This window comes from Bacillus rossius, chromosome 12, assembly GCF_032445375.1.
Source record: "Bacillus rossius redtenbacheri isolate Brsri chromosome 12, Brsri_v3, whole genome shotgun sequence".
NCBI lineage: Eukaryota > Metazoa > Arthropoda > Insecta > Phasmatodea > Bacillidae > Bacillus > Bacillus rossius.
The window spans coordinates 10,147,348-10,174,013 of NC_086339.1; the positions used below are offsets into that span (position 1 = coordinate 10,147,348).

At 41.6% G+C, this 26,666-nt stretch overlaps 1 protein-coding gene across 2 annotated transcripts; it reads right to left on the bottom strand.

The window, feature by feature from the left end:
• Positions 1-2,924: 2,924 nt before the first annotated feature.
• Positions 2,925-23,345, bottom strand: LOC134537502 (X-ray repair cross-complementing protein 5-like). Of its 2 annotated transcripts, none has more exons than XM_063378003.1 (15): positions 23,281-23,345; positions 19,699-19,815; positions 17,557-17,777; positions 16,660-16,782; positions 14,736-14,802; positions 13,409-13,549; positions 12,035-12,200; positions 9,713-9,852; positions 8,187-8,321; positions 7,398-7,528; positions 6,064-6,321; positions 5,792-5,940; positions 4,508-4,711; positions 3,677-3,810; positions 2,925-3,170 (listed from the first exon to the last, which is right to left on the bottom strand). In XM_063378003.1, exons 2-15 carry the CDS (start codon positions 19,801-19,803, stop codon positions 3,156-3,158), a joined length of 1,989 nt encoding a protein of 662 aa, XP_063234073.1. In that variant the 5' UTR covers positions 19,804-19,815; positions 23,281-23,345; the 3' UTR covers positions 2,925-3,155. The 2 variants fall into 2 exon arrangements, with proteins under 2 accessions (XP_063234073.1, XP_063234072.1); XM_063378002.1 differs by lacking the exon at positions 23,281-23,345 and adding an exon at positions 22,982-23,212.
• Between the last annotated feature and the right edge of the window lie 3,321 nt (positions 23,346-26,666).

Below are 26,666 nucleotides of genomic sequence, written 5' to 3' on the forward strand. Positions count from 1 at the left end.
AAATAACATAAGTAGGCTACATACTAACCGAAATTTTGTTAATTTTTTCCCAACTTCGGGGCGATGTATCTTCCCTATTCTCCCCTCCCATCAACCCCTCCATTTTACGACCGCCTTGATCACTGCAACAAGGCTTGCCGAAACATCGGGCAATAGTCTCACTACTAGGTTGGGTATCAATGGTGCGTTTCAAATAGTTACTACGTAATTAGTCAGCAAATTGCATAAGATATATATATGTACTCTTTTAAGTGTTTAGTGGGTTTAGCTCAAGAAAATTTCCAAGTTCATAATCAGAATCGTTTGTTTCAATTGCTTGTGGAGTCAGGTGGTGCAGCGGTAAGACATTAAAACTCATAATTCCAGAAGACCAAGGGTTCGAATCCCGTTTCGCCCATTCTGATTTCGATTTTCCAATGGTTTCCCGACATCATTTCCCCAGTATCCTCGGTCTGTGTTATTGTGTGTTTGTGTTAGGGCTGGGCTACGTTCGCCATAGCACGCGCACAACACAAACAGGCTACTCTGGAGTTGGAACGTCCACGAACAGTTAGCAGCTGCCACACTGGAATACAGCATACGCACATAATTACACCACGCAATCTGCGCACTGAAACGCCGCCGATTCATCATATTGCCATCCGGAGCAGTAAGTGTGGGCGAGGCCAGGAACCGAAGTTTCTATAACTCGCCAAGTGCATATTAATTCAGGTGCACCCCACACTGGTGAAGAATAATTATAATCGACGGCGGGGGTGCGTGTCTTGTGGGATAGGTTTGGCACACGAGCCTGTGTGTGCGCTGGTAGGTTGTGTAATGCTATAAAAGTTACGTGTACCTAATTCGGCGGGGGAGTGGCGCACAGAAAGTTGTCGAACTGCAAACTTATATCCGTGCTTTGTGTGTGTGTGTGTGTGTGTGTGTGTGTGTGCCAATCAGCATTCAATAAATTACAGATAAACATTACGTCAGCGGCATAGAGTAGCTAGCGACTGTTTTGATATCTGCATTTCAAAGAAAACAAGTGAAACTAATTCGAACACGGTAGTTATTTGCGAGGCAAAGCTTTGTAGGTAATCATTCCTACTAATTCAAAATTACCTGAACTCAAGCATTTTATTCTTCCCTTTTATCAACTGCTTCACATAGTACCTACTATATGAACTTCAAACATTTTAAAATTAAAATTTTCATGGAAAGAAAAAGTTTTTTTTTTTTTTGAACTGCTGTGTTGTGTACGAGAATAGCTTGGAATTCTGTGCCTAGATGTGCGACCGTGCTTTTTTCATGTTGCTTGCGTGCTATTGCGATTATAGCCTGGGCTTAACACCAGTGGTCGAAGCCGTATCCGCCACTCGTTATGTGGGGAACACATCGGCGAAGCTGACGCCTAGTGCTGGGGTCGCAGGCTCAGGTCCCTGTATACCTAATGAGTAGAGACCTGAAAAATTCGCGGACTCATTTCGTGATAGTCTAGAATCAAAAAAAAAGTTTGCCTTTTTACTGCATCAGTGATTGGGCCACAGTTTATCTGAATGATACTCGGCCAATGAAAAACCTTAAACAAAAGAAGTATCGAATCACTAGCGTCCCAGTTAACAGGTGTCACGAGTCAGTAAGCCAATGAGCAGATGTAATTTTCCCGAGTGCATGGAGGATCATGGAGTATATCCTACAGGACATTGAAATCGCAAATTTTTCCGGTCTCTACTAATGAGGCTGAGCCACACCAGGTTGGACTTGGACGAGCCATGTCTTCCACCAGTCACGAGGGAGTGTTCCTCATGGTTTGGACTCAGACCAGTTGCTGGGCCCGACGACCCCTCGGCAGTCACAGCTGCGAGCTGTGTCGTCTTCTCAGCAGTTGCGGGCCTAGTGGTCTGTACTCCCTGTAGGACCCTTAACATAAAGTATTGAAGGATGGTTTCATTCATATGAAGTTTTAGTTCGGCACACCAATACATTAGTATCTCCCCTACTGGTTACGTAAGTGATTATGTACGGGTTTATGTTGCTGTACGTGGTTCCGTCGAGAGAAACGCCGTGTAGGGCCCTGGGGAAGATAATTTTATAGGTTATATCCACTCCCTGATATTTAATGTACATCTATTAAAACCCCCTCAGTTCAAAAATAAAACTTAAGCCTGTAAACATAAGGCCCGTTCTACGACGACACGGAAACGGATCTCACGGAACAGTTTTTCTATAATGGCTCGCAGACGAAGATGGTCCCGTACAGATTAACTCGGCATTATATATATGCTTTTAAATCTTATATTTTAGTGATTGATATTGAATACTGGCCCAATTAATTTAAATTTAATTTTTATATATATTAGTGGTGTTAACTTTGTTTGTAAACACTTTCAAGTGTATTTATATAAGTGATATGTTCTTGTATGTATAATTTGTTTGCATTATAATTTATTTCATAATTATTTAATAAATAATTATGAAATAATAAATTATAATAAACGTTCAGCATACTTATTGATTTTCATTATTAAATTAATTTAGATTATTTTAATAAATTAAATAATAATTAATTTATACATGTTTATGTTAATCTTGAATACTGAGTACTTAGGTTCATCAAGTCACCTGTAAGCATTCGTGCGGACAGCAGAAAACCATGTATCGCACAATGCCCAGTCCTGAACGTTATGAAAGAAATTTTCCAATACGAAAACAGTTAATCAAAATTGAACCCAGCCATACTGACTGTTGCAACTTGCTTTATTAATTTTTTCCACAAAAAAATAATGGATTGTCAAACCATATCGCACATGAATTAATTTTTGTAATCTTCGTGCTTTCACATTTCTCAAGGCAGAGAGCTTACATATTTCTCAAGGCAGAGTGCAGTGTGGAGAGTGGACAGCACTTATGGGTATCACATCCATCGAAAATCAAGGAGAAACAAGTTTCAGTTATCAAACATTTTTAATGAAATATTTATTTCACAAAAGTAAAACCAACAACGGTACTCCAGATAAATGTATACAAAGTTACAGAGGAGAGTTTATTTAACACTTGAAATGTGTTTCTGGACCACGGAGCAGAGCGTTTCATCAGCTGCCCTGCTCGGAGGAGCGTCCAGCCAACCCTCGGCAGCAGACAGACAAGGACGCGACACCTCTGGTCGACACGGACTGCTACATTTGGTCGAACTGCAGCAGAGAGAAACACACTTGGGCTAGCAGAGTGGCCTAACTACTACTTCATGAATTTTACACTGCACAACAAAAAATGACCGGTGTGTTTCGCATGAGTTCAATCTCATTTTTTAAAGAAGGATGATCTCAAAAATAGCTAGAGCAGATTAAATGCACTGAAAATAAATGAAAAATTTCACTTCAGAAACTTCAGAAGACGTTAACAAGGCCACAAATGCTTACTTCAATAAGTGTTCTAAGGTTAGCCAAGTATTGAAATAAAATACAAAATAAATCAGTACTGCAGGATGCAGATAATATTTAAAAATTGAAGATAGTGGAGATTAATCCACATTAAGCTTTCTGTGCCTAAGAAGTACATCGGATCCAACCCGAACACAGTTTTAACTGTATTTTTAATTTTTCCCCAGTGTTATTCTGTATTTTAGCACACATCATCAGCCCAATCGATGCATGACGGACTGCTGCGGATGTGCCGAGCTACCCCGGGCGTGACGTACCAGGTCCTCCTCGTCTAGATCGTCGGGCGCGGCGGCAGTCGCACGGCTCGACTCGTCGAAGAACCTCCCAGCCTCGGGCACGCTCACCGTGCTGCCAGGGTGCTCCTCGCTGCTGATTGGCCCGAGCTGCCCCGCTGCACAGAGACCCAGTCTTACTGTCGACAAGGGATGGTCCGACCCCAAACGCAGAAATCACTATGCTTATTGTTGCTGCTGTTTTAGTTTTTGAAGGGTTACGTACAGTCGAACCTCATTAAGGAGGAGATGTAGAAACTGCAGGATGTCATCTTAGTTTTTAACAGGATTTTACGCCATGACAATTATTCAATTTTTAAAATTCAGTTTCGTTAAAGCACAGTGTAAAACTTAACTGAATGCCTGAAGAAAATAGTGACTGGCTGCTACAAATAGTTTAACTTCTATATACATTGGTAGGGGCAGGATTATATGGTGGATTGCGATAAAAACAAAATAATGCTGAAAAGCTAGCTAAACAACCGCATAACACCGAAATGCCAAGTTATATCATGGAATTAAGTAACATTTTACATAAACTTATTTAAATTTAAAAAAAAAAAGTAACCCACATTATCGTTTAAAATTCAATTCATGTCGTCGTTTCCAGACAAAAAATTGTACCAAAAGCACATGGATCAAAAAATTAATTTAATTTGTTTCATTGTGCATCTCTTATTGAATCTTTAAACCACAAATGCCCGCTAGTTTATTTTTAATGTTCCGAATGGATCTTTTTTTATTGTAGAAATGCAGCATATCTAATTTACTATTGTTTTGGTGGAGTAAGGATTACAAAACCGCTGGCGGGCGGACCTCGGAGCAGCTCCAGGAAGGCGGCCTTGTGGCTCTCCTCGAGCTTCTTGCGCAGCCGGGGCAGCCACTCGTTGTAGGGCTGCGGGTTCAACTCCCGGCACTTGGTCCTGAGCGCCCGCGCCGCCTCCACTGCCTTCCCGTAGTCGTCCGTGCCGAACGAGCACGTCACCAGCTTCTCGATGACGCCCGCCATCTGCTGGCACACTGCAAGCACCGGCCGCAAGTCCGTCACTCGTGGCTAGGGCCATGAAAATTTCGCGAAAAGATCCCGAGAGTATAGCTGGAAGTTAAAACACTGTAGCATCGTCTGTGTTTCGTGATTGGGTGAGTTACTCTGAGGTGCATGTCGATTGTTACAACAACCAATCACACTAATTCAGTGTGGAAGCAAACGCGTCCTGAGTGGCTTGTGCAAACAAGGCAACGACTTCTCTCGCAGATGGTCGCCAATCACAAGGAAGAAACCGCTGGTGTGGGTATACCTTGTTGCAGTCTAGTAGGCGTTCAGATTTTTTTGCGAAAATTTCCTGCCCCTACTCATGGTGTATCTGCGTAGCATGCTCTCTGAACATGTCAACCTATCAATAATATATTTTTTTTTAAAAATTAAAAATTAATTGTTGATTTATTGTCAAGTAAACACTGAATCAACACAACTAACCAAAAAATAAAATAAAAAAACCATGCAAGTTAAGTGATGAGTACCTGTACCCTCATACAGTTCTGAAGCGCACAAACTATTATTTTAATTGCATCCATACTAAACACTTTTTTTTTCAAAGTACAGGTCTAAAATCAATATTAATGCATAAATGAAGTAAACTGTTGGTATTCAATTTAACTTTTTTGTATTTGAAACTGTGTTTGTTTAAACATGTGATAAATTCAAATAAGTCTTAATGTTAGGGCTTCATATTCTATAAATTGGTGGTGTGTATATGTGAATCCATTTCACCCATCACCACTAATCATTCCAATACATACTTATTATGAAAAAAAAAAAATTTTGTGTTGAGAGGGAAAAAATATGGCAAACAAATATCTGGAGGTGTAAATTTGGGCATGTCATTTTTCGGATTTCTGTGAAATACTGCAACACAGATACGTGTCTGGCATGAAGGGACAAGAGACAAAAAAAAAATTGGTAGATAAAGAGGAAAAGGGAAAAGGGATATAGGAATGAGAAGTAAATGACGAGAGACAGAGAGAGAAAGACAAGAGTATTAGAGAGAGAAGGTGAGGGAAAGAGAGAGAACGGGAGACAGGAACAGAGGGAAAGCTCACCACTCGGGAAGGGCTCGCCCTGCTTCAGCAGCGCCAGGAAGTCGTCGGCCGGCGAGAGCGTGCCCACCTGCACCACGTCCCGCGACAGCTGCTCCAGCAGAGGTTTCAACTCCCCTTCTGCCAAGGGCTGCGAATCCTCACCCACCTGCCTGCAGCACACAAACAGGGCCGGTGCAAGGTAAATTGGCGCCCTAGGCGAAAAACCTTAATGCGCGAATAGACATTAGGCTGTGTGACCTGACCGATGCCAGGAGTGTTCCGGCGGGACCCACCGCTTGAAGACGTCCCGCGCTCCCCGCCGGGAGGGGCGGGCTGCCGCCTCCTCGAGGGGGAAGAGCGCGGTGAGCCGGCGGGCCAGGGTGTCGGCCAGGCGCTCGTGGGCGGCCAGCGGGCAGCTGAGCGAGGCGCCCAGGTGCGCGGCGAGGGGCGGCGGGGGCTGGTCGGGGTGCAGCGCGCGCTGGGCCAGGCAGCTGTACCAGTGCTGGCGGAGCGGGTCGACGAGCCGCCGGGGCTCCAGCGCGTCCCCCTCCCTGCAACCACAATCCTCTCCGCTCATTTCGCTTACACGTCCCGAGTATTCATCCACAAATCAAATCAATAATTACTTTCTTAAATTTACATTCACGAGAAAACTATTTTTCGGTGAATCCTGCGTTTCAAAATTTGGCCAAACATCAAGTTATTCAGGAATATTGAAAATTAGTCGAATTGAATCCAAAGCATACAGCGAATTTTTTTTTCTTTTCTTTCCTTCACTCCAAAGGAGTAAGTAGCATGTTTTCACTTCCCATTTAAGTAGCATGTTAAAAGTTTAAGCTGCGTGAAACTTTGACAGCTAAACTATAACAATAGTAAAAAAAAGTTTGTAATGCCCAGTCGAACAATAAAGTACTCAATTTAAATACTTGCATGTAGCTAACAATGACCCTTAAAATAGAATTGTAAATTGGCTGAAACCTTTAAAGTTACGGTACAACGGTAGTATCCTAAATTTTTAGCTTCTAATATTTTGTGTTTTTATACATTATTTTTAATAAATTCATAATACAACTACTACTGAACAAGTCCTTATAAAATTATTTTTATGAACTTACAGGCAAATTTTTATGTCAGTCCTAGCATCTACTGAAAACATGCGGTAACATCTCATGCGGCAAACAGGTATACAGATTTGGATAAACCATTCGCTTAAAAATCTTTATATTTAGTAGTATATCATTCATTAAATCACTAAAAATTAAGTTTAGCCAAAACCATGTAAACCTGAGATTTTTAGGGCTTTAGAAATACAATTTGTATTGACTTACAAATGATATACAAAAAGTAAATATGTATTTTGAAGACTAAGGCAACATACAAAACTGTTAATTTAAACAATATATAACTCATTACTTTATGCTTTCAGTACGTGCAAAGACTGACATAAAAAATTGCCATCAAGTTCATAAAAATCCCTAAATAAAAACATTTTTAGTAGAAAACAAAAATTAACAAGCAATTGAACATGGTTACATTATGAATTTATTACAAATGATGTGCAAAGCACGAAACAGGATACCATGGCCCTAAGAGAAGGTACGGGAGATCAGACAGCGAGCACTCTCACAGGAACATGGCGTCGATCAACTGGTCCACAGCGGTGGTCTCCTCGTCAGCGTCCCCGGCGGGGCGGGGCAGCGGGGGGAACACGAACTCCCGCATGTCCTCGGAGAAGGGCAGCTGGGCGAACACCAGGACCTGAGGCACAACCTCCCGCTCCTGCTCACTGGCATCGCAGCTCGCCGCGGCTCCCTCCCGAGACCACGGCTGCTAAGCCGGGCTTCCGACAGCTATCTATACGTTTAGGGGCCAGGAACAAAACCTAGGAGCTGGTGACATAAAAATTATATACGTCTATACTTTAGTGAGCAGTTCTGATTCAAGATTTTAATTTTAACTTGGGATGGGCAAATCAAATCCTTACGACTCTGAGGATTTGATATTCGAGGAAAAGGATTTGAAGAAATATATAAGAGGAAATAACCAAATATCGTAATTTACAAAATTCAATACTGATAACCTTCTGAAGTTTACTACGTAAATTTTTTCTTCACTTATCCTGGTACCATCCCTCAAAATATTGTATGTTAACCGTGTGATTACATAAATAAAATTACAATATTTATTGATTCTGGAAACTAATTTCAGTCTGGCTATACTGATTTCGGTTCTCTACAGTTTTTCCCCAAAATCACTCCAAGCAAAAACGATGGGACCGTCCCCTCAGTACAACCAGGGCCGATTACTGTCCAGAATTTTTTTTTTTTTTTTTTCCTGTCTGTCTCTCGCGCGTTAAGAGTGCGAGCGGGCAGTCGCTGCAGGTTTTTTGTTTGCGAGGTCGGTGCGGGGCACTCGCCTGGGAGGACGGGCTGGACTTGGGGAAGAGCACGCCCATGACGGGCGCGTTGCCGGCGTTGTAGACCTTCCTCGCGATGGCCACCATGTCCAGCTCCTGCAGCGCCAGGACGAGCGCAGACATCGCCTCCCCAGCCTGCCACACGGCGCCGCGCGCGTCTCGCACCAGCTCTCCTCACACACACACACACACACACCCAGGGGCGCAACAACTAAATCTCCAAGGGAAGGGGGGGGGGGGGGGGGGGGCAACATACCTTATTATAAAGAATCATCTATCCACCCCCTATTGAAGCGCGGGGGTCCTCCGGGGGTCCTCCCCCGGGAAAAAATTTGTAATTTAAGTGGTGCTATTTAAGCAGTTTTATTATCTAAAAATTGATTACACAGCACTTTCTTTGCCCCCGTTTGCCCCCACTTCAATGTTTCAGAAGGGGGGGGGGGGGGGGGCAAAATACCCTTGCCCCCCCCCCCCCGTTGTTGCACCCCTGCACACACACACACACACATCCCAACACGACTCACATTTACATGCAATGAGTCTGTGCCCAACGTGATCCCTATCTCTAATTCTTAACTGAATATTAAAAACACATACATATATTCAGGCCTCTAAATGAACAAACGTTTACATTTTTTTTTTAAAATATAATTTTATATAAAAAAAAAATGTTGGCTCTGTTTCAGCATAGCATATACAGGTAATTCATGGAATGCCTTTATTAATAGTTAACTGACTGCTACAAATGTTTTTCACCTGAGAAATCGAAACTGGTGTTTAGCATTGAATTACTATTTGTTATTCTTTCAGGATGACTACAATTGTAATTGTACTGTCAATAGACACTAATTCGTAGTCTGAAAAAATAAATAAATGGCAAAATTGAAAAAAAAAAATTAAATTTATATTTAACGATGGTACTGTGTTTTATCGCACAATGGTCGCACGAGCGTAATCGTCGCAACCATATTTTAGGCTGTCAAAATTGGGATAAAAAAACTTCTCGTGTAAACGTCGCATGATGTTTTTGGTCCCGCTAGTAGATGCCGAGCGCTTTGTGTAGGTATCTTTTCCGTATAAAACGATGTATTTTAAAGTAGAAATCTAATATTTATTCGGTCATCACCACTTACTTAATAAATTAACGGAAAAATACGAAGTTGTTTGACGTGTAAATTTTCTTATAACGACGTTTTTAAACGTTATTTCCTTTATCTGATCGTCTGCGTCGCCGTGGTGTAGGTACAGTATAAAATTTAATTTCGGCCATTACCACTTATTTATTTAATTAACGGAAATACGAAGTTGTTTGACGTGTAAATTTTCTTTTAAAGACTTTTTTTAACCTACTTTTCAAACTTGATTTTAGAGTAAAATGTGCGACGATTATACGAGAAAACACGGTATACGTAATTAATAGATGTTTGATGTCAACAAGCCCGGTTAGTATTGATGTGTTTAACTGCAGAAGCCATTTACGACGTAGTGTAAACTAAGAGTGAGACGTGGTGTGGAAAAACGCGCACCTGGCTGCCCGCCTGCGCCGTGAAGTACTGGGTGGTGTCGCACAGCAGGAAGTGGCGCCGGATGTTGGCCCGCGCGGTGAAGCCGAGCACGCTGAGCGCCCGCGGGCCTGACCGGTAGCCCATGGCCGCCTCGTCCACGTCTGCGACAACCCGCAAGACACCACACCACCGTCACCACCGTGCACTGCAGTCACCCTCTGTAATGCTTCGGGGTCGTTCAAGTCGAGCCTTGGGTCGGTGGTGTTCTTTGTTTCAGCCCGACCGCAAACGCAAACAAAGAAACATTTGTGCGATTCCTAGCATCGCTATGGTACCAGCTCCTTGACGCCGTTTTCCTTTTCCTCCTTTTTTGTTATTTCGTTGCTCTTCGGAACACCTTACGATACTACTCACAAATAACCAAATGCTCAGGTTTTAATTTCCAAAGGCCTTTTTTTATTTTTATTCACAACGGAACACAAACCTAAGCTTCTTCATCACTGTCCACCACCATTTTTATATCTTTTTCCCCACAAAAAACAAAACAAAACAAAAACACATCTGGCCACACCAACCTTCTCAATCTAAATTCTCTTGCACCACATCTTACTCCGCCAAATTTCCCAACACCAATAAAAACACCTTCCAGGTACAAAAAAAAAACACATTAAGAAAACCCTTAGTCTGGGAGTGCAAACACTTTACACCTCGAACTACTTTTTGGCTTCTGGGTTGACGCCACGTCTGTACGACTGGTGGTTTGGCTATCACCATTGAAGATGGCTGCAACCAGGGCACGCCAAAACATCGGGCACACTGTCGATTATTTGTACAGGTGCGGCGGCTTCAACCCGGAACCCAAGTAGTACAGGATGTCCATAAAAGAATGTCTCAGTTTCGATGGTATATTATAACAGTTTAATTTAGACTATTCACAACACATCATACATCGAATTGAAGGTAAACAAACCTAGTTTTTTTTTTCCAAATGTTGAATATGTGCACACCTTCAGTTATACGGCAACACATCCAAAATGAAGTCCAATTCTTTTCACACTTTGGTTAACACGTCCGGAGTAGTGGAAGTAATAGCCTCTTCAATTCTTAGTCTCAACTCTGGCGAATCAGTAGGTAACCAACGGAACGTAGACACAATCTGTTATAAAGCCTCAAAGGAAAAATATGTCAGGTGAACGTGGAGGCCAGCTAAAGTGAGCTCTGTCATCTCGACCACTATGACCAATCCCAACGGTCAGGGACTTTCACAATCAACTATTAAAATTTATAAGAGGGAATTCTTTTATGGACGCAATGTAGTTGGAAACACTGGTAACAAAATTTTATTGTTTAGTTTTAACTCTCCCTAAGCGGACGAGCAAGTGACGCAATGCTCACGTAAAAACCAACACAAGAAAAATACTACGCAGTTTGAATGGTAAATGAATGATTGAATTAATTTGGCGTAACATCATTAGAGACGATGTGGGGTGACGAAATGAGAGTGGTTGCGGGGGAGAAACAAGATTACCCGGAAAGAACAAGTTCTTGGTGCCATTAAGTCTGCTGGAGCCGTGTGCACTTGGTGGCACAGGCTGCAAACTTAACCAACAGTAAGAAGATAAGTTTACAGTGTAAGAAAAAAGAAGTACGTATTATGATGGTCATTGTGTAGGTTGTAAACATGTATTAGTAAGGTGAAAGAAAAGTTAGGGAATTTTATATTTCTAAGGATAACTGCAATGATTAATATTTTTGTAGAACAACCAAATGTAATTCACTTTCCGAAACCAACAGGTTAGTGACTTGTCCAGTACAAAATGTGTATTCACTCGTTTTGGCAACCACACACACGCTCTCATCCAGGGCCGGCGCGTCCATACAGACGAACCAGGCAACCGCCCAGGGCGCCAAGTAGCTGTGGGCGGCGCAGCACGACACATAACAGCTGATACAACATGTTTAACGATTACTGAAACTAGATAAAAATTGATTTTTGTAACAGTTTGGAATGTTTATATTGATATAAGGGATTATTTAAAGTCCATGGTGACCTGTTTATGATTTGTAATAAGTAAAAAGTAAAAAAAAAAACACAAGCCTGATTACATTTGATTGTTGACAAAATATTAGGCTTACGTGATGTATTTTGAGGCAAGGAAAATTATTTTTGGGGTGTCTGGCCGGGGGATTGGGGGGGGGGGGGAGGGGGGCATTAAGGTTTTTCGCCTAGGGCGCCAATTTACCTTGCACCGGCCCTGCTCTCATCCATGCGTAAAATGAGTGTGAAACGACCCCAACGAGCCAGGAAAACAAGAACTGCAGGAGAGAGAGACCGGCACCGACCTCCGATGGGCACTATGGTGGAGCCGAACAAGTAGCCCCTGACGAGGTCGCTGCGTGACACCTCCGTCTGCATCTCGTCGTCCTTGAAGTAGGACCGCTCCTGCAGCGGGGCGCTGCCGTCCCCGGAGAGCGCGCTCCTCCACGAGGGGAGCTTCGTGGTCGAGATCTGGAGCAAGTTCAGTCCACCGGAGCATGTCTCTCTCCTCACTTGCGCAGGGCCATAGCCAGGACTGCGTAACCGTCGAACATGAACACGTTTTGTTTTACATATTACTCAGTGTTTTTGACGTGACGTCTAATAAATCGATAAACGCCGGCTGCACGCACGAAAAAGTGTCCCGCTACGCACATTGTCCCGTTACGCTGTCGGCGAGTGCAGTAATAATAGGTTATGTTACAATTGACTTAAAAAATTACGGTGATTCATACAATTGATGATGGATATTTGATTACAGTTTTATTATATGAAAACTTGTTCATATAATTATATTTCAACTTTATAGCTAAACGCCAGTTTTTGAAAATTAATTACAAGTTGTCTACACGTGAACTGTTTCGGCGACTGTTTATAAAGTGAAGTGAAAAGTTAATGTGGTTTTCATTGCTTATTACAACAACAATTTCGGCAATAAAGGTTAATTATACTTGCATTTTAAAAATCTGATCACTAGTATAATTTCAAGTTTTTATTTATTCTTTTATTATTAAAATAAAAATGATTCAATTTTATTCATAAAAGTATGCAATCATTTCATAAATGTTTTGTTATGACGTCACGTTAAACTATCGTCCGTAAACCGACTTTACAGACAACCAATTTTTTGTATTGGACACAACTTGAAGCACGGATTTAATGTTTTCTGTTTTGTAATATACATCAGCCACTCAAGATGGTGTTTATATTTGTTAAAAGGATTTGTGATCATTGTATTAACACGGAGTGTTGTGTAAACAAAATGGAATTGCACGTAAATGCAATGTAACAATCAGGATTGTAATGTCTTATTTTATTGCATTGTTAATTATGATTTTTGCTGTTTATTTATATACAGTGAGTTAATGTGTGGACCCAACAATAACCATTATATATATATATATATTTGAGTATGTTATGTTTGAATCTTTTTAATTAGTTTGAGTCTCTAAAAGGGTGAAATTATTAGATAATTTTTAATATGACTTTGGAATTATGTACACTTTTTAATAATTTAGGCATGTGACAAATTTCAACTTTTATGTACTGTTTCGAAGTTAGAGATCTATGACGGACAGATACGTACAAGGGTCAGGTCATATAGTTTATTTTCGTCACCCTAGTGGTATGAAATAATAAATCCAATTCAGAAAAGGACTGGAACGCTCGGAGCTACCAACCTTACGGTAGCCAGCAACTGGTATCTTGATGGTGGAGCCTATTTCCATGATGACTTTCCACGCTGCTGGCTGCACTGCTTTGTTCTGAAAGAACATGAGTTGCTCCAGCGCATCCTCGAAACTGCACATGACTCCGTCGATCTGCGAAACACCCGGCACGTACGTTTATATGTGTATATATATATATATCACTATCTCTGCATATCTACCCTTTTTGCAGCTGGCCAAGTTCTATATTTGCTTTCAATATTTTATTATTGATTACTGATTTAATAAATCAAATCCTAACCAATCTAAACTTTGTGGTTACAAAATATTAACTATGGTAAAACTTCAATAAAAAATTATAATTAACAGTGAATGATAATATTTTAAAAAATTCCTCTCTCTAGAAAAAAATCTTTATCTGATTTACTACCTGGAATAATGTGAATTATGGTATACAGATAATATCCCAGTGGAAATACATCTGACAGTTTTAACTTTGTTAACTTAATCTAATAAAATGGGGGCCCCGAGTGGTTGAGTGCTCAGACCACTCACCTATGGTGGACGTTGCTGTGGCTGGTGGGTTTTTGCAAGGTAGTCTTGTTTCTACCACCCATTCAAACCACCATTGCTTCATTAGCATATCGCCACCTTTCAGAATCTCCATTAAACGTTAACCTCAGCCCTTTCATTTCTAATACTCTCCAGAATGTTGATATCACATTAGGGCTTCGAATGTTCCTTTGGAGGAAGATTTTAAGGGACGCTGATAACTGCAACTTCAGCAGAGTTCTGGGATCTGCTCCAGTTATCAATCTGTCTTAACCCCCAAACCCTTCCCCACCTTCTAACCATCCACTGTCTGTATTCCCTGCCCGGTCCAGTACTGCATGCAGCGCATTGTGCAACAAACATGTTTCCCATAAGCATCAGCAATTACAACTGGGGATGAAGTGAGAACATATTTTGCAAATGTTACACCTACACTTCTAGGAATTTATATACACACACAAAAATTGATCTTTATTTTAATTATCTAAAAGTAATAAATACAGTAAACAAAATCTAAATTAAATGAATCTAAATGTGTTGATAAAATATTACAATTTTTTTTTTTTTAAACAGTAATTAATTTATGTCATTCATACATAGCCAATGTCAGGAAGTTTCCGTACTTTAGCATTTAGAGCAAACAACTGTGACCAACTTTCAGAGTTTGGGCACACATGTCTGCTGCGTGCAAAGAACTTCCTACGCGGAAACTTCCCAGTTCAACAAGCAGCCAGTCAAGATGCGAGCAAGCGGACGGTACGTGGAGCGGAGCGGGAGCCGGACTGACCTTCGAGACGATGTGCTGTGCGAGCTGCTTGCCGGAGTCCGCACCGTCCTTGCTAGGGTCCGGACCGCTGCAACAGCACACAGTACCCAAGGACCAATTACGAGCCCGTAATGGGAAAAGATTCAAACCAAAAAAAAAAATTGTGTTCATTTGTTTTTACTATGCTATTTCAGAACCTTCAAAATTCGTGAAAGTAATTCCATGACTATAAATTATTTAAAAAAATCTCTCTTCTGCTTTGATCAAAATGTACACGGAGGCATCCGCTAAAAATGTGGTGCACAGTTTTACACTGCACGTCTACTGCTGAAGCAGGAGACTAACGGCCGTGTGACAGTCAGTTACAGTGAACTCTCACTAATACGCGTGTAAGGCTAGACGTACAGAGGAGACTTTAGCAATAAAAAGTATAAAGAATAATAATAACTGGGAATTTATATGATCTTATCATAATATAATAATATTTATATATTACCAAGTTCCTCCAGTTTTTTGCAAGTCAAATCAAGTGTCACTGTAGATTTGAAAGGAAATGTTGGGACTGCAGTGGTCGAAAACTGGAAGAAGGGGAACAAACGTATTACACAGACTTGTTTCATCATCAGTCATACCTCATCTGAAATGACTAGGTGGAGGATCAAAAAGTGAACAGCAATCGGAGGTGGCACAAGTGACACAGGCAGAGCATGTACTTTTTCAGCGAAGTTGTTTCCAGCTTGCTGGACAAATGGAAGATTCTCAACAGCTTTCACAAATTTGTTTGTTCCTTTTAAAAAAAAAAAAAGTATCCGCGTATGGATCACATATTTTATGACGATTTTCAGTTTATAAAAATGCAATACAATCCTTATGTGAGTTTTGGTAGAAAAAAAAATTATAACTGCAATGTGATGAATATGTGCATTAATAACTCTCCTGTGTTGGTTTTTAATTTTTAACATAACATCTCGCATAATTAAAAATTGTTTAGTTGAAATATCTCAGCGGTGCGTGTAAAGCCTATGGATGGCACCACTGTGCTGTCTGCCCAGCCGCCCGCCGGTCGCCCAGCCTGACTTGCTGGGCTTGCATTCTGCTGGAGGAGAAAATATAAAAATAAACCCACCCAGTTTGTGTATTTGCATTGCTTGAGTAGCTTCCTGCCTTTTTTTTTATATATATTCTGGAAGAGGACTTGTTTAAAAAAAAAATACAATAGCCAGGAAGTGATACACAGGGTATAAAAAATAGCTTTCTCCCTGGTCTTTTTTTTAATACGAAGGGTCGTAAAAAAGATGAGGGTGAGAGAGAAATGGGTGTAAGAATGCCGCCTCACTTACTCCTACAGTAATAAAGTAGCACAGAAAGCAAACCAAAACAGGATAAGGCCGAGATATGGAACAAAGACTTCACTTGTATCCACAGAACTCTACTTGTACGAGGGTGACCCTTGGGGATTAAATTTTTGGATTTTCATGACCCAAATTAAAGGTCCCTTCTGCAGATGAACGCAGTCGCGCACAGTTTCCTTGGTGGCAGGGCCGGTGCAAGGTAAATTGGCGCCCTAGGCGAAAAACGTTAATGCCCCCCCCCAGCCGGACACCCCAAAAAATTTTTTCCTTGCCTCAAAATACATCACGTAAGCCTAAGATTTTGTCAACAATCAAATGTAAGCAGGCTTGTGTTTTTTTTATTACGTTTTTACTTATTACAAATCATAAACAGGTCACCGTGGACTTTAAATAATTACTTATATCAATATAAACATTCCTAACTGTTACAAAAATCCATTTTCATCTAGTTTCAATAATCGTTAAACATGTGATATGAGCTGTTATGTGTCGTGCTGCGCCGCCCCCAGCTACTTGGCGCCCTAGGCGGTTGCCTGGTTCGCCTGTGTGGACGCGCCGGCCCTGCTTGGTGGGCAGCCTGCAGGGGCACTCACATGACCACGAGGCTGACACGCTGGTCCAGCAGCGTCTGGACGATGATGTCCACCTGCTCGGGGTCGCGAACCCTGCCCAGGCTCGACAGGAGCACCACCTTCCACTCCGTGAACTTCTTGCCCCTGGAACCACCCACACGATCCGTCGCACAAATACTTCTGAGCCCAACACCAAATGCCTACTTTACACACACAACCATCAAAAACTGTGTTTCATTGCTCCCGAAAAACCTAAAAACCTTCATTACGAATTCCGTGAGCGTTGTAAAAGCAGTAGCACTTTTTTGAGTGTAAACTTCTTAGCTCTCTCCACACGGAATTTGGTAGGAGTAATTCCATGAATATGAAACAGAAATGCATAATCACGGAGTGCTAGCCTGCGTGGAAGTCTCAGGAACCTCGAAAAGATGGCGGATCTGCAATTTGCAGGCACACGCTGAGCAAGACAAAACTGAAGTATTTTTTTGGAAGAATAAAAAATATTGCCATCATGTTTGAATTTTTATCCTAATGTATACAAATGAAAACATTTAGCAGCCACCATCTTCAAACACAAAAAGACGTTAAGTCAAATTCTGTTTTTTTTTTCTTTGTGTATCCACACTGCTAAACTAACCTGGGTGTTTAGGAATGCTACGTACCTATATGTTATTCATGTGAAAAGGCTAATGGAACTCGGTGTCTTGCTGCTGTAGTTTAATTCTTCAAATCAGACTCCAAAGCAGGCAATTTCTTTGATAACCAAAAGTGCTGCCTTAACATGACAAAGCTAATTTGATAATGCAGAAAACAGTTAAAAAGTGTATAGGTAGGGGCAGGAAGGAATGACTGATTAATCTGGTAATGTGCTACAATTCAAACACCTGCAACCAGTGAGCGGAGCAGAGGGGCACTCACTCGGCCTGCTCGCGCAGGAAGTCGACTGCGACCACCAGGGCGTCCAGCCAGTCGGCGGCGGCGCCCGACGGCTTGGCGTCCCGCTCCAGGGACTCCAGCATGTCCCAGGACACCAGCTGCAGGTCGCACGCCACGCTGATGTGCTCGTAGCCCAGGCTGTTGTCGGTGCCCTCGGTGCCCATCAGCACCAGACCCACCTCGTCCTTGCTCTCCGCGAATATCTGCGACACACCACCCGCCTCGCTGGCCCGCTAGCTCTCGCAAACTAGTTAGGTGTTCAAGGTTTACATCTCGTAGGCAATGAGGTCGTACAAGGCGAACACATACAAAGGAAGTAAGCCAAACCTCAGGAAGAAACTGCAATGTTCTATCGTAAAGAACATACCAGCATTAGCCAGGAATGATTCCAGGAAACTATTAGGAGGGAAAAAAAAAACTGAAATCAACATGGAATGGATTGGGATTAAAAATTAGTTTATTTTATCTGAGGTAAGCGTACATTCCTTCACTCTCACAGGGGTTAGTTCAAAGTTGCCAGCCCTCAACCCCATGGTGGTGTTGGTGTTGACACAGATGAAAACGTTTGGTCTGAGCGACTGGCCTCTCTGCGACCACGCGTCTGCTCATACATCCCGATGTTCGCTCTTGCTGCAAGTCGATGAACGTCTCCACGTCGAACTTGCCTCGACCTCTAGCACCGAATGTGAAGAGACACAATGGCTTCAGGACGGACGTGTAATAGCTCCTACTAACACGCAGCAACTCTGCCTCCTCAAAGCACCACTGGAATACCAACCACAGAGCACTATGCTAGGTGGCGACTGTGTTGGCTCATGTTGGCTCATCTTACACTTTAAAATAATGTTGCTACTGATGTTCTGAAATATCTAACGTATATACTGGCACAACAAGGTATGAATAATATTTTTATATTCCTAAGCTTCTTTACTCTTCTATCTCTTGCTATTAATGAACAGACTCTGGGATAAAATCGCTTATTATTTCAAAAGAGCAGCTTTAGTTGATGTAATAATTACAATAGGCCACGAATTTTGTCTACAACAACAGTACAAAGCTAGCCGAGCCATGAAGCTGTCATACAAGCTTTGGCCAATTTTGGAGTGGTTAAATGGTCCTTGCACAGCAAGTATGTCTCACACTTGGACACACCCTGAGAAACGGCATCATGATGGCAGCCAAACCTTCAACCAACAGGAGACGCAAAATCGTGTTTCTCGACCACGGAAAACACGTGGCTACGAGCTGACGCGCGAGACAGGTTCAGACCTGCAAACCCTCACGCCACTGGGTCTTTGAACCTGAGATTTCCACTGAAGGCCCAACGCTGTGGAGACGTCGCCCACAGTCACAGAGACCAGGCTTTAACGGTGTGAGGTCTGTGCTTGGGCAGTGAGGTGTCCAAGCTACGTATCAAGAGCAAGCAGGTGTGAATATTAGTTTTTTGGTGCAAAGCGATCATCAAAATGAATGTGTAAATATTTTTGAAGTTGGATTCAATTGCGAATATTGTTCTTGGCAAAGCTGTATTACACTTATTTTATAAAGTATAAGATTCAAGTATAAAAAAAATTAAATTTTTTTTTTTGATGTTTGAACTGATTAGGTAAGTGATTAACTGACAGCAGTCTTCTCTCACTGACATGTGATGCAGTGATGGAAGAGAGCTCATCACTAGGTATCAACGTATTTTCATAAATTATGAGACACTTATGACATCTGTTAAAAGTCTTTCTGCACGCTAAATCTATGCTATGTGGCAAAACCAGTGCTAATAATCTTTTTCTCACACTCTCCAGCCTTTTTCATTTCATTTTATTCTCAGCAAACAGAACAAGTTACGGGCAGTGTCAATATGTACAGAATACATTTACACTTTACAATTTAATGTGAGTGTATTTAAAGTAGACAAATTCATCAAGCCGTTTATGTGTTCAAGCAAAATTTCATAGGATTGAGAAATTTTCGTTACTAAGAATTATGCAGAGCTAATGAGATCACTATTTTTTTACTGCTTCTTCCAGAAACAGTCTGACCAATCAAATGAATGTGGCGAATCCTGCTAGCGACTGTTTGGCTGGCCCGGACCATGTGAGAGGGGAATGGGCCGTCGTTGGCATGTACCTTCCGCTGCAGGATCTTGGACACGCAGGAGCAAGACTTGTCCAGGAAGCTTGAGCCGCTGGCGTCGCATTTCTGCACAGCAGGCCCGCCAACATCCAGCACCATCACGATTGCCTCCTACCAACATACAAACCAATACACCTTCATCCAACTGATTCAAGCTGCTCCTAATAGAGACCACCACATTCAAGCAGAAAGCAACGGTTAATTTCACAGACAATGGTTATCATTAAAAAGTTTTTTTTTTGCAAAGCATAAAATTTATTAAATGTTTCTAAATAGCCCACCTTGTTAGCAGAGGTAATTTTATTTCATTACATATTTGGGAACATTGATTGTATGTAGTACTAGATACTTAATTGGGTGTACAATGTACCACATGTGACACTAAAAGAAAATCTGTAACTCCTCTAAAATTTGTTTTTTCTTGTACAGCTCATTATTTACAAAACATTCTCTAAAGATAATTGTAAAAATATCAAATCTTCCAAATCTTTATTTATAGTTCTAGTTGACTTAATATCCCTGGTTAAAGTGTGATATGTGGTAGTAAATACATGTCACACGTGTAACAGCTGGTATTTATTGCCCCCTCCCTTATTTAAGGGAAGAAATATATAATTGCTAAAGGTAAAATAAATTATTTTATAAAATGTTTTCATGGAACCTTTCTTCAATTTTAAAATATTCCCATTGATATTTATTGAAAGAGATAAAATGTAACTGAAAATGAGTTCACCTGTTCCGCACGCATGATGCTGCAATCACCACAATAGAGAATTTTATTATTGTTTGAAAATAAAATTAAAGTAGAACATTGATTATCCAGGCATTCGGTTAACCGGATTCTCAAAATTAAATTGGGGGGTGGGGTTGGAACCAAGCCCACAAAGTGTAATTCATTATGGAAGGTACAAGAATGGAGTAAACCTGTATGTCATTACAAATAATTTTATTCATATATAATTTTAAAAATTAAAAATTAGTGTTAGTAATACTTGTACATTTGTTTTGTACAAATTACTTCCAAATTTTGCTGTATTGTGTAACCTAAATACATTTGAATTTGATTATCCGTGATTTTCACTTATCCGTGCTTTTCTATCGCCCACCCCCCACCCCCACACCCAATTACCTAGGTTAATTAAGGTTCAAACTGTACTAATTTATCCTGGGTGTTTTATTTATTAAGTTTTAGAAAATCAAAAGTGAATTTTATTAACGTTTTACCTCCACACTCTGTCCACTGCTCTCCCCGGTGATACCAATTTGTAAGGGAGGAGGGATAAGGCAAACCCAGCGAACTACAGACCAATCAGCCTGACGTCCTGTGTAGGGAAAATAATGAAGAGTCTGGTAGGCACATATGTCCTAGGTGGCACATATGTGGTGGGGGAAATGAATGACTTAGGGTGGGTGGACGACAGACAGCATGGTTTCAGGAGAGGGTTCTCGTGTGAATGCTAAAGAATATTTGTTGTATTTTATGTTTATAGTATAGTAAATCTCAGCTCTAATGTGATCTCCTGGTGTTAACATATGCAGTCTACGTTACAGATTTTTTTTTTATGAACCCGTAAGTAAACTTGACACTACTGATAAGTTGCCGAAGTAAATATTTACTTGGGCGGTATTTCCGAAAAAAAATGTTAAAAATCCGAAAATACCTTTATTTTATGCTCTTCAACTACCTCTTTTCATTAAAATCGGCGGAGATTAGAAATTCCAAATACTTTAGGAGATATAGAATTTTTAAATTTCTTCATATGTAGTTGAGCGGTATTTGCGAAAAAAAATGTTAAAAATCCGAAAATACCTTTATTATATGCTCTTCAAATTCCTCTTTTCATTAAAAGCGGCGGAGATTAGAAATTCCAAATACTTTAGGAGATATCGAATTTTTAAATTTCAGCACAAAACCAGCGCATTCCTGTGGCGTGCGTGCACCATTGTTTCTTGTTTACGTACGAGTATCTATTTTTTTATTGGATAATGATGTCACGTGATTGTTCGTGATAGGCCAGAATTCAAATGAACTAATACGTGATTATTTAGTTCAATTATTGTTTAAAACGGTGTTTAATTACCACCTCCAACTTAGGTGAGTTTTTAACGTTTCTAATTTTAAAGTCTTATTTGTTATTTTGATATTGTTGCGCAAGTAATAAGTAACAAAATAATTTACGTGAGTTGTTACTGTACATCCTTTGTTACGGGTTTGTTATGTAAGGTCGGTTACATTATAAATAATTTAAAACTAAAGAATAATTAAAATTAATTCACATTATTTTTAATATCACCTTAGTTTGAAAGTATTTATAATGTAACTGACCTGACCTAATCGACCATTTTAGTTTACTGTTCACCCTCTGTCCGGGTTTGTTTGGTCAGGTCAGTTACATTATAAATATTTTAAAACTAAACAGCCATTAAAATTAATTCACAAAATAATTTTTAATGTCGGCTTAGTTTGAAAGTATTAATAATGTAACTGACCTGACCTAATCAACCATTTTATTAATTACGCATTCACGATTCACGTATTCACGAACACACGGCAAAATAACAAAAATGGCGCCGCTCGAATGGTTCCACAGGTCTTGTATTGCAAAATTAAAAAATTTGATATCTCCTAAAGTATTTGGAATTTCTTATCTCCGCCGCTTTTAATGAAAAGAGGAAGTTGAAGAGCATATGATAAAGGTATTTTCGGATTTTTAACATTTATTTTCGCAAATACCACTCAACTACATATGATGAAATTTAAAAATTCGATATCTCCTAAAGTATTTGGAATTTCTTACCTCCGCCACTTTTAATGAAAAGAGGAAGTTGAAGAGCATAAAATAAAGGTATTTTCGGATTTTTAACATTGTTTTTCGGAAATACCGCCCAAGTAAATATTTACCAAAAAAAAGTTTAAGTTCCGATTAACATATCCAAGTCTATCCCTTGATACTGATGGCATGATAATGTATACATTGATCCTGTGGTGCATAATGCTTGCTGTTTTAATTTAATACATCGTAAAATCCTGGACATAACAAAAACTTCTGATATAACAATGAATTATCCTAAATATATATGTGGAAAAAAAAAAGTACCAGAAGAAGAAAAGAAAAAATAATTTTCACAGACCTGCAACAAAATTTGTGTTTATTGAAATATTCTAGTTTTTGTTATGTCCACGATCTATCGAAGTACTAAATTAAAATTCCGGATCATGCCATAAGAATCAAAGGATAAACTTGGATACGTGATATGGAATATACAATTATCATACTTTCGGTGATCTTGCCATGATTTCAAATCACGTAAACGGCGTTAAAAAATAAAACATGAAATTATACAACATACGGTAAACACTCGCACAACACTTGTTTGATTGATTTATGTTTACATTTACGAGTCGCGCCTTTATCCGCTACTTTGAAAATATATAAATATATATATGTACAGTCTTTAGAGATGGGTCGAAAAGTATCAACATGATACTTTGTCACTGATACGCGCCTGTATCAGGTACGGCAAACGAGTACACTTGAAAAGTATCAGAGACTTTAGTATCAGTTCAGAATTCACCTGGAACACCACGGCCAATGAGCGCAGTACCCGATCGCAGATGACGGTCACTTGGGCGGAGCTTGAAAAAGGGGAGGGAGCAGGAACGACGAATAAGGGATAAAGAAGGGAAAGAATGTAGGGGAGGAAGCGCAGGGGAAGGCGTTGAAGCCTTGAAGGAGAGGCGCAAAGCGATATTGTTACAAGCAGGGCTGCCACTCATGGGTTTTTCCACCCAGATCTGGGTTTTTCCAATGGTGTTTGGGTTTCTGGATTTTTAAATAATGAATTCCAACAATTCTAGGTTTTTTATAATTTTAATTATTTTTATACCTAAAACAATAATAAAGGTAGTAGCTACTGTATCTGTTGCAATATCTGTTTGATAAATGCAAACAAGTCTATGTGTTTCACACACAAAAATACATATAAACACAAAACTAGTTTTCAAGAAGCTAAGTCGAATATTAAATTAGACACATTCTTCAAAGAGGCTTGCAGAACACAAAACCAATGCAACAATTAACCTTCAAACCAATCTTGTAGAATCAGACTCTGAATAAAGACTAACGTACATGATGCAGTTTTATAAAAACAATTACCGGTTTAAAGAATGCAGTGATGGTGTTTGTTTTGACGTCGTCTGGCCGACGACCACCCCAGAGCCCGACCTGCACCCGCCAGTATACGCTCCCGCTAACGGAACACACCCCTGGCCATGGCCCACCCGAGTCAGGCGACCCGAACAGCAATTAAATACAAAGCCGCGGAAACCTGAGTAGACAAGAGAAGAACCGTACCCATTCCTCCTGAAACATTAAATTAGGATTTTAGCGACAATAAAATCTCTTCCAGACACACCCGCTTGGAGTCTAGCGTAATGAAATCACGCCTGGCGCGAGAGAGGCCGAGCCTCCCTCGGACGCCATGCCAGTTCGGCAGTTCAGCGCAGCTCATGGACCGGGGCGGACCTACGTCCCACGGAGAGGCAACATCCTTTGTCTACATTGAAAGTAACGTCCGGTAAATATAGTCACTAATTAACCAAACCCCTTTTATTACTTAACCTTGACGCCGACCGCCAATGCTCCTCTATGTCGCATAGACCGCTATGCCTCATCAACGTCTCCTAGAAGCGTGTGCACCGAACGCGCCCGTGCGCGCAGCTAAGTGTAGTGCGTGCGTCGAGGCGATCGCCGTGCAACGAGTGCTGCGCCGGCGGAAGGATCCGGCCGGGTGTGGCATATCCTTCCGCCGCACTACAACAAATTGTTATAATTATGTTTTTCCACAGGATTTTATTAAACATTATTTTTTATTAATTAATAATTAAGTCTTTGCAAAATCATGTTTCAATGTGCGATTTGTCCCGAACCTGGCCGGTTCAGTTTCCCGCGAAATTCACACGTTTCCGCGGGAGGGCTGGCGGGGGAGGGGGGGTCGCGCGCGGCGACACAGGCAGTGTCCTTCGAGAGCTCAACCAGGCCGGCAGCCTGCGCGCAACGCGGAACCTTCAACCTTTGCATTCACCGACATGTAGTTTTCCATAGTGTAATTTCTTTTCAACCTTTTGTACAGTTCCGCGGTCGGCCTAAATTTACCATGAGGTACTTAACTTAATTCAATCAGTGCTCCGAGATGAGTGTTTTACGTCATACGTAAGTACTGTGGGGAGAGTATGTGGTTTTACGTCGGCGCTTCACGCCCAACCTAGCCTACAGGCTACTTAGTTTTGGCCCGCACGGGGCAGCCAGTAGGCGACACGTGCCATCCAACTTAAAAACGATTCAGTCCCTGGGACACACCTAGACACCACGTAGAGTCGCCGGAGACACGGGCCTACGTGTTGCTAGCCCAGTTTATCAAGTGTAATGTGTTAGTGGAATAGTTGTTCGCCTAAGTGTAATTCGTCATGTCAGGGCTTATGTATCACCGTCGTACGGCAGTGCGCCACCAAACTTAATAACGATTCAGTCCCTGGGACACACCTAGACACCACGTAGAGTCGCCGGATACACGGGCCTACGTGTTGCTAGCCCAGTTTATCCAGAGCTAGGTATTAGTGTAGTGTATTGTGCTTCAAAATATCGTGTGCCATGTCAGAGTGTCTTTTGTAACTTTCGCGTCACGTATACGAGTCTGCCCCTCACGCGCATAAGAATCGTGAGCCGCCACTGAGGAAGTGAGCTGCGCGTGTGACTAGTCGCGTCGGGCAAACCGTTACGGCCAGAACGGGCAGCACCATGTATTGGGCTGTGCTGTATTAAATTCACCAACTATCTGAAGAGGTTTTGTGTTATTATTCAGGCGTCCCGAGTGGCCTCAACAGCTCGGGGGGCCCTACTGCGTTGACCCCTACCTCTAGCCACAAGGCCGAACCTTCCCTGAGAACACGAACCTAACAAAATCACGTCTAAATAATCAGAGGTAGCGGGGACGGCGTCAACCTCTCCGTGAGTACCCGGTCCCTTTTTTCGGTCCAGGACCTAATCCGGCCGCATCAACTTAAGGACACCCCGCACCACACTTGGTCAGCGGGGCTGCTCTTCAGCATACGGCACGGGCCGTCTCCCGCAACGTACAGAACTTTATTTAAGGTCACGCGCACGGCGCTGACCACAAACCCGCAAGGGAACTTGGACAAACTTAATTGCGGTGCGTGTTTCACCACAGTGGGCACAACACCCGCGCCGAGACATTTGCATACGGGATTGGCCGTCTCCAATCGCCCGCCCCCTTAATTCAGTGTATTTTTGTATCCCGTATTTTGTACTGCTAACTTACGTTACCCGAGTAACGAGTGCCACGTAACTTGTGCGCGCCCCCTTAATCCAGTGTATTTTTGTATCCCGTGTTTTGTATTGCTAACTTACGTTACCCGAGTAACGAGTGCCACGTAACTTGTGCGCACCCCCTTAATTCAGTGTATTTTTGTATCCCGTATTTTGTATTGCTAACTTACGTTACCCGAGTAACGAGTGCCACGTAACTTGTACGCGCCCCCTTAATTCAGTGTATTTTGTGTCCCGCCTTTGTGTTACGAAATTACGTTACCTGCGTACCCAGTGAGACGTCTGAGACATAACAGCATCCGAGGCCACGTAACGCGGAACACAAACAATACGGCGCCACGGAATAACAAGTAAAAAACCCCCGGGGACCTCTGTAGAGTGTTGTATTGTGTACGACTCGCTCCTCTGAATAAAAGGTACGACACCGCCACCTCAACTCCACGTCTCTTATTTAAAATCATCTCACGCAACACCGCCGCCGGCCCTAGTGGGCCAAGCAGGGGCACATACATCCACGACCCCAAATTCACGACTAGAAACGAGCTAGTCTGGCGCCCACCCGGACAACACAGATCAAGAACCGCCTTTTCCCACTAGGAGCCACACCAAGACTCG